The sequence below is a fragment of the Urocampus carinirostris genome, chromosome 5, assembly GCF_059441175.1.
Source record: "Urocampus carinirostris isolate Australia breed hairy pipefish chromosome 5, RoL_Ucar_1.0, whole genome shotgun sequence".
Classification (NCBI taxonomy): Eukaryota; Metazoa; Chordata; class Actinopteri; order Syngnathiformes; family Syngnathidae; genus Urocampus; species Urocampus carinirostris.
Genome location: NC_142353.1, coordinates 8,181,705 through 8,190,741, shown reverse-complemented (window position 1 = coordinate 8,190,741; position 9,037 = coordinate 8,181,705). Strand labels below are relative to the sequence as shown.

Genomic DNA, 9,037 nt, shown 5'->3' with positions numbered 1-9,037 from the left:
AAAGACACTTCGACATTTAATACAGAAGAGCCGGGAATCGAACCTGCAACCTCTTTGCACTGCTCTACCTCCTAAGCTACTGCCGCCCCATGCTAAGAGTAGAGAAAAACAAAACTGAGGGTCAAAACACTCGTTAACAGTAGATGAGAATGCCCTACTCAAGCTCTTCTTCCTGTTCAGTCAATCGGCGCCATCTCGATTGTCTTTGAGAAGGACTACGTCTCATTTTATTGTGATTTAGTGAGTTTCATTATATTTTTCAAGTCCAAGGAGTAAATAATTGCGAAATACGAAAATACCTGCCATTAAACCTTGGTTAAAGGTACCAGTTAAATGTTAAATTACTTTTTGTTTTTTATCTTTTTTACCAATATATTTATCTTCATTATCTACATAATAAAAAAATTATCGTTGTTTAGATGCACGTTTTATAAAATGTGCAGTCCGAAATTTTAGTTTTATACTTGCTGACGACATCTTATGGCTTAAGTCATCATTGCAGCCTCTGACAAGCTGCCTATGTGGCGCGTGCGGGTACGTGCATTTTTTAGACGTGCTCAAATAAGCACTTCTTTTTCATCTTTTGGGGGTTTGGGTTGGCATTTGAAACAGTCCTGATACAACTTTCACCATTTTAATGCTCCTCAACAAGTAAAACACGGGAATGAAATTACTCTCAACCATGTCCCCAACTTCTCCTGCTTCCTAATGTGTTGCAAGTCCAGAAGAGCTCTGATTAGAGGTAAGATCTTAAGCACAAGCCCAAACCTGACTTAAACCCAAACTGAAATTCACATTGGGCCTAAAATATCAATCGGGTTTGGGTGAGTACGGCTTCTCTCGCAGTGATTTTTTTTTTTCCAATCATCCACTTGTCATGGTTCTCATTTATTTGTCCTCGTAGAGGATTTGCTCTATGGACTATGTTCCCTTTTTGCAAAGCACAGTTCAAGTTGGCGCGCGTCTGTGCAACCTGGAAATTCACGGGCTCTGCGCTTTGTCCGCATGTTTGGCTGGGCGCTGGATTTTTTAGGCCCGATCTTACCTCCTCTTGGCTCTGATAAAAGTAAGATAAAAGCAGATAGACGCAGTTAAAAAAAATAGAAAGGCTCTTTAAACTCAGTTGGGCACTGTTAACACATACAGTAATTAATTGAGAAAATATTCCACTTTAAACTTTTAAAGGACACATCAAATGACACATCCACCCTTTAATATTTTAGGTAGTATTTATTTTAGTGTGTGGCTATTTTAAAGTAGTTAGGTGGTTGACTTATATGCGATGTCAGCTTATATGCTAGTATACACGGTACTTAAAGGTGGGGTGCGAAGGTTGAGGTGTCCTTAAAAAGTTGAAATCTAAATATTTTCTATAATAAAGATGTGTCAACAATTCCCAACTGAGTTTAAAGAGGCTTTCTATTTTGAATCTTAGAAAGAAAGCAAAAACAACAACAACAATAATACTTAAGGCAAGACAAGAGATTATTTAAGCCTCTAAGAACCAGCTTTATAAAATTACTACATTTCTTATTGTTTATTTATTTTCTGTTGTTTTATTTTTTCAAAAAGTGATAGATATTTTTTTTTTGTTGACTGACTTCACATTAACATAAGAAAAGTGCGCTATTGTTAGGACTTACAATGATTCTGGATGGACCATTTGTATATAAGCCCAGCCAACAATCTGTGAAACTTTGGCTAAACAAGAACACTTTTGGAATATCATTTGCTATGAGCAATCAATCGTGCTTGTGATGTTTTGTACTGAGGTATGACCATTTGCACCTATCTGTTCTGACGATGAATACAACAATCCGAAAGGATGTTTTGCTACCCCATGGACCAGGCATTGTATTATCACAACATTTTCACAAAACTTTACAAAAAATATATTTCTTTTGGGAACACTTCATTTTCATCTCTTACAACACCACCTAAATGGTAAATATTGGAATCTTTTTTGTTGTTCTATATATTGATCTTAAGAGGTTAAGCGACTCTTGCAACCCTTGTCTTAATTTTTTCAAAGCTAACAATAGAATTTGTCCGCTGTTCTCTGTACACATTCGAAAATAAACATCCTGATGAGCAGAGAGACGGTGGGGAGCCTTTTTTGCCCCTCGGGGACTCTTGCTTCAGTGACAAAAGGGAAAATGGCATGGCTATCAATAAAGTCTGTTGAGAAAGCCGAGGACAATTATCTTATTGTTAAATGAAGCTGGCAGGGTACCGATCTTTCCCAAAATCCAATTGACTGGTGCAGCTTCACTTGAGAAGTCCAAGCTGCTGGTGCTTCCAGATATCATGCTGACAAATTATCAATAGACAGATTCGTACAATCAGTGAACTCAGTCACAAAGTTAGTGTGACATTTGATCTTCTTCACAGAGGTGATTTTGTTAGTGTTTTACATTGAACAAAGTCATTGCTAATTCAGCTAATTGAAGCTCCAACTGAGAGTCAAAGGCTAACGTCAGCCTAAATGGTTGTTGGCCTGTTTCCCAAACATTCATCATTGAACTTTTAGCACAAGACAAATAATCACGTCTTGGTGCACCCTGCAGCCTCTATTTAGTGTGTATTTCTCAATGACAAATCAAAGTTGTTTAACAGCAACAAAAAGATATAATATTTGTAAAACTTACGCGCACTTTATCATTTTTTCAACTGGACTCCTTTACTCTGACATCATCAGTGCTCGCATAAAAAATAGCTAGTCAGCCAGGTTCCTTCAGACGAGGTCAACCACTCAGCATGGCAATCCTAGCGATAATGACCCAAAAAACATTCAGTGTTTTTTTTTTCTTATCACAGTACTTTAGATTTTGCTTGTCTTGGATCTGAAAAGTTTGTTCCGTCTCATAAAGACGGTACTTAACTCAAACAATTTTCACACTAAGATGAGACAGAATTAAAAGTGGTTTCTACCCAGACCGATTCCAAGAAATGAACCGCTCATACAGTAAAAAATGCTAACATTTCTCAGGGCTCTGTGAATCTGATTGGTTTAGATTGGTAAAAAAAAAAAAAAAAAAGAATACATATTTAAGAACAAAACTCTTCCTTTCCGGGTTATTTGCACAGGAATAGCAACTTTGATTCATAAATCACAAGGGACGTACAACACTTAAATGGCAACAGACATAAGCTAAAATCTTATAGTCCAAAAATGATGTAAGAATCTAATCCCTGATGCAACTAACACACACACTGTGAGATAAGGACAAAAAAATGTTGGGAGAAGATGTGGACTATAGTTTGGAGAAATATATACAGTTAAGAAAGAAATATCGGATTGTTAGCTCCTTTTTAGGCTATCAGAGGGTCTGGAGGGTCCTGACAGCTTACCACTAAAGGCACAAGCCTTGGGTCCATCAAGGTAAGAGATAATTACAGCTGGGTGAATGTTTTTTTCACATTGCTTGAGGCTTCAAAAAAAGATGAATTTGTCACATTTTTGTGTTTTACAATTCTCACACTGAACATCGAACTCAGCAGAATCCCAGCCAAGCGATGCTCTAAATGCAAGATTTGCGGTTTAGTACGACAGTTTCGTCTCCCTGGATCATTTGAAAAGCACTTCTTTGCACTGTTCAAAGTGCAACACAAACAGTTAGCAAATAACTTCCTCTTACTATGTTACTTACTATATTATATACTAGTTTGATCAAAAAGCGAGGAGACAGCTGTCACTTACACACCTATGATATATATAGTTGAAGACAAACATATTTAGGGCAGGTATTTTGGGTAAAAAGTGTCAAATGCTTTAACAAAAGCATAAAACGAGCAGTTTTTTTTTGTATGGACTCTTCATAGGAGAGTGATTAACTTTGCATGAAGGGAATCTTTCTTGAGATGAAGACAAGCTGGTGTGGGAATAACAACTGAGTATATAGCCTTGTGGCATTTCAGCAGTTAGAGAATCTGTGGGCGGTGGGGGAGGCTCGATAATCCTGTCTGACTCAATGAAAATAACATTGGCCAGGCCACTGCGACATTATGACCAGGGTTTTCTTTATTTGTAAAGATAACACTGAAGATGCTTCGGCACTAAAGACAATGCCAAAGCGTTGCAAGGGGGCAATTACGGAGCATTTAGGTTCCAAATCTAATGATCAAAAAAGAATGGTTGTGTACGATAAGAATATTGAGTCTCATCGGTCTAGAGGTACTGTCAAAATTCGAGGTAGAATCCGCACTGACTGTTAGATGAATGGCACAAGTTTGTACAAGTCAACAAAGAAAAGACTTCAAATGGGATTATGGTCACAGGGTAAAACATCAAAAAGACTTGGATCAACCAAGCATTGAAAGTAGACATTAAAAACAGAAGTTTTGTCTGCACGAGGGCGGAAGTGGTCAGTCCCTTGCTCAGGTCTGTTCCAAGTTACCCTAGAGATGGCACGATCCATTGATGTCTCTTCATGCAAGTTAAATTTAAGAAAATGCCAGGAATTAATTCTATTGAAGTTTGGATATTTTATTTTCTGTATTAACATTGACTTCGGGAACTGGAATCAATGGCTATGTCCGAATGTGCTCACTGCTACCTTTACCTTTATAGTCCACTACCTAAGGATCACGCCATAATGTAGGGGAGTCAAAAAGTCATTGGAGCATAAATGTTATTGCGAAATGTAGAGAACACCGATTTCTGGTATACTGGTTGTTGTAGACCATCGCAAGAATTGAAAAAAGAACGGAACGGCATGAGCGCTTAAATCATTATACAGGAACACTTCATTGGTTTTACTTGAAATTATATAGCAATATGGATAAAATTCACCTCTAAAACATTTTCATTCATAATAAACAAACAAAGACCTTACGCAACATTACGTCCACATGCGGAGATAACGTAATATACAATGCGTGGCACATAGTGAGCTGCCTGTCCGAATTGCCAAGAAAATGAGGGCACGACATTTGAGCCGACGACATAGTGCCAAGCCATGTTATGAACAGGGCGTAGAGGAAAAGGGAGCACATTTGGAAATAGCCAAGTTGAAGCTGTATTGACTTTTTCAGAATTATAGTACCTATGGTGGCACATAGTACATTGCCTCAAAATCAAAAGTTAACTTACGTTTTGATCAAGATCAACAAGACCTCTGTGGTGTAAAAGAGAACGACCGTGGGAAAAGTCAAGACAAATTGAATTCAAGTATGAGACAGAGTGAAACACTTATGGTGATATTCGATGGATTAAAACGTAACTGGAGTTTTAGAGATAGATTTTTCAAGCAAACACTACACAACTGGGACATATTCACTGGTATAATCTATCCATCAGCACTGTTTAAAATAGTCTGAAACATCTATCATGTTTTTCCCCTGTAATATTAGTGATACAACCAGTTTGAGACTAAGAGAAGCAATGCAGGTCATACTGAAGTGAAATACACAGAATAGTTTCACAGGAGAACTTAATAGATTTTGTGCTCAACCAAAGTTCAGTTTCGAATGTCATTTTGTAGTATACAGCAATTGATTGTAATATATTGTCTTTGCAAGCCACAAGACGATTGTCTAACACAACCCAACAAAAGCGCAAAAGCAGTGTCAACTTGAATATTTCACAGAGTTCACTCAGATTTTCTCTCTAAAAATAGCATAACTGAGTCTGTGTCCCGCACACACGTACTCATGGACAGAAATGATACCGCTGTCTATTTGCTTGTGCAGTGGGACTAGAGAGCTCCCGACAGCGACTCACATTCTGTCAGATTTGGTTTCATCTACAGGCCGGCTGCAAACACGCTGCGATCCACGAGGTACGCTCGTACGAGTTCCGGGACGAGCCGGCAAACGTCTTCAGACCTTGAGGGCTTCGTGCACCCCCACAGCCGACAGTCGCCGGTTGATGTTGCGATATCTGCAGCGGAGGAGGTCGCGGTAAGTGGAGCGAAGGTCTCGGTTGAAGAAGGCGTAGATGAAGGGGTTCATGAGGGAGTTGGCGTAACCCAACCAGAGAAGTGTTCGCTCCAGCCAGATGGGGACACAGCTGCACACCACCCCGCAGATGAAGGGCCTGGCGGTGGACAGAATGAAGAATGGCAGCCAGCACACAGTGAAGACCCCAACGATGACCCCCAGCGTTGTGGCCGCTTTCTGCTCCCGTTTGAAAATGGAGATGTTTCTTCGTTCACGGTTCAGCAGGCGGGACAGGGCAGCGCACTCGTCCGCCACACCGGGCGGCTTCAGGCCTTGCATTCTGAGCGCTTCGTTAGTCACCGTTTCCAGACGCTCTCGGCGGGAGAAGTCAGTGAAGCGGTGTTTGGCGCCGCTCTTGCGGGCCGCCCGGAAGATTTTGTAATACATGAAAAGCATGACCAGCATGGGGATGTAGAAGGCTACGGCTGTGGAATAGATGGTGTAGCCAAAGTCTTGGCTGATTAGGCACACGCCGGCTGTGTGGACATTTTTTGCCCAGCCACAGAAGGGAGGCAGGGTAATGGAGGCGGACACCAACCACACACCCAAGATCATCTTTGCCATGAGCTGACCGTTTTGTCGTGCTGGGTAGGTTAGAGGGCGTGTTATTCCCAGGTACCTGAAATAGAGGAACATACCAACAGTGTTACAAATGGGCCGCATTGCGGAAAAAAAGTACAATATTTGAAACAGGGGCTTGATAACTTCAAATGTTTTGAAATTTACATTACGTGCTAAAACTTCTTATTTTTCGTACAAATAATCGCCCCAACAAGTTACAAAAGTGACAAAAGACGCCAGCCATATCAAAAATATGGCCAATCAGCCAGATCTGATCCGTTGGATTATTTAATCTAGCACGCCATACATTTCTTAGTATGTCAAAAAAGAAGTGAGTTTCCATGTCATTTCTATCACAATGTATGATTTTTTTAAATAAATGCAGACTAAATTCTCTCTCCGGGCGCTAGAGGGCAGTAAATGTGTAAAAGCGCTGACGTCCAATGCTGGAGCGACTGATCAGGAAGAACGGGAGATTTTCTGAAGGGCCGGCTCATGTTAAGGTCAAGTTTGGGCTGGCTGGATTAGAAAAATAATTTGAACATGTTTCTGTCACTTGCACTATCTCACCTTACTGATGCATTTATTCTCTAGTTCAGTCAGCTAGTTGGCCACACCTAGTATAAAACCCCAACATCGTTGCAGATCAGGTAGTTTTATCATCTAGCAGATTTCTCCCAGTTAAATTTTAAGTTGTTTTGGCATACCCCCATTCTTATCTTCTTTACATAAAATGAACAGAGGATAGCACAAATGATATGAGTCAGGTACGATAGAGGGCAGGTGCTAGTTAGATCCGAAAAAGCCAGGATAAGAAAAAGAAAATCGTTGAAAGAAGGGCTGTTCTCATTCATTTCATTCATACTGCACTTTTAGCCTGTCATCTGTGTGTCGCCAAAGGTGTGTTGTGCTACGTGTTTGCAGAATTTACCTTTACCAGGGAGCTTCTTCTCACTCAAATAAGCTCTTTTTGATGGGAATTAGGTCTCTTTCAAAAAGCGTCTCTTTTGGCTCGATTCACTAAAAGGGGACAGCTTTCACGGCTCCCAAAAACCTCTTCAGATTGTATTTGTTGCTTTTATCCATATATGTACAAATTACTTGTAGGAGACAAATAAAGCTAAAAAAGAAAAAAAAGGCATGAATGAAAAAAAGAAACAACAGAATGAAAATGAAATAAAGGCAGAATGAGAGAAAAGAAGAAACAATAATAAGGGAATACATAAGAAGTGAAAGGCCAAATAATCAAAAGGAAAATGAGAAAAAAAGAAGGAAAAGGGAAAGGCACGAAAACAATCTGAAAAAGAAGAAAATTCTGGAAAAAAAGAAAAAAAAGCGTTGAAAAAACAGAACAATAGAAGGAAAAAATAAATGAAAAAAAGAAGAAAAGGAAGGTCCATTCACAATATAAGCTCCTCACAAATGCCCACCATGTCATCGGGCTGGCATATACGTTCCTGTTCAGCCTTTTCTGTACTCAGGTTGCATGTGAGCGGAGCTTTTCTGCTTTGAAATGTTTGAAAACAGGCTAAGAAGCTCACTGGTTCATGAACCTTTGGAGGCCTTCATGCTGATGTACATTGAAAGGAAAATTCTCATGTCTATAGACAACGACATTATCATCAACAAAGTTGCAGGGACCGGTGCTATGCTCAGGAGGATTTTGATGTTTTAAGTAGCCTACTTAAAATTTGCGTAGTGAAGATAATTCATAAGAGTTATCACATTTCAGGGTAGATTCTAAAATTCTGATGGGAATTCAAATGCTATTTTGATTTTAAATTACTGATACTGTACATTGGTAAAGATGTTTTCATCTATGTCGGAATCTTTATATAATTTTCCTTTGATTTAAAATGGTAAAGTGTTTTCTGTTAACTTGTCAAGATACACCTGAATTCCTTCCCAATACAAATGCAGCATAAGAGCTCACTGCTGTTCCATTGATTCAGATTCCTCCTCAATGACTAAGTGGGCCAGCTTTGGCTATTAAACTCCTAGGCTGAAAAATGGGCCCACTCTGGCCCTACTGACTTCCATCATGTGGACTGAACAAGTTAGAACCAGGAAATAGACATTGGCAACGAAATGTGCTCATCTAATATAACGCTGACTTAAAAAGCCTCTGCTCATCTTCAGTAGGTCCAGGCTGGTAGTTCAAGCTAATGTAGTCAAATCTCATTGTACTGCTAAAACTATTTTGTCTTTTTGGTTTTAATTTATTTCAAACCAGTTCGACAATTAAGGCAAAAAAATACTTTTCATAGCTCCCACTTGCCTTTATATAGTGGTGGTGAGTTGGTTCAGTTGTAAAACTGCATGAACTCAACTGTTTAAATTAACCAGTTAACACATTCAATGCCAAAGCTTAAGATGTTTTTTTTTCTTCGTAACTGTTTGGAATAAATTAATTGTGTTCAGAAAATATCCCTTATCATCCGTGATTATAACGTGTATGGTAGGTCACTAGTGTCAGCTTAATGAAACAGCATGATAGTGAAAATAAGAAAGATAAACATTTGAAGTTCACATTCTT

General features: G+C 39.2%; 1 protein-coding gene across 1 annotated transcript in view; it reads right to left on the bottom strand.

Moving 5' to 3' along the window:
- Positions 1–1,928: 1,928 nt before the first annotated feature.
- htr7c (5-hydroxytryptamine (serotonin) receptor 7c) overlaps positions 1,929–9,037 on the bottom strand; it is a 74,950-nt gene continuing 67,841 nt past the window's right edge. Inside the window, exon 2 of the mRNA XM_088335568.1 lies at positions 1,929–6,559. Coding sequence (XP_088191694.1) covers positions 5,821–6,559 — 739 coding nt within the window. The 3' untranslated portion in view covers positions 1,929–5,820. The remainder of the gene's footprint in view (positions 6,560–9,037) is intronic.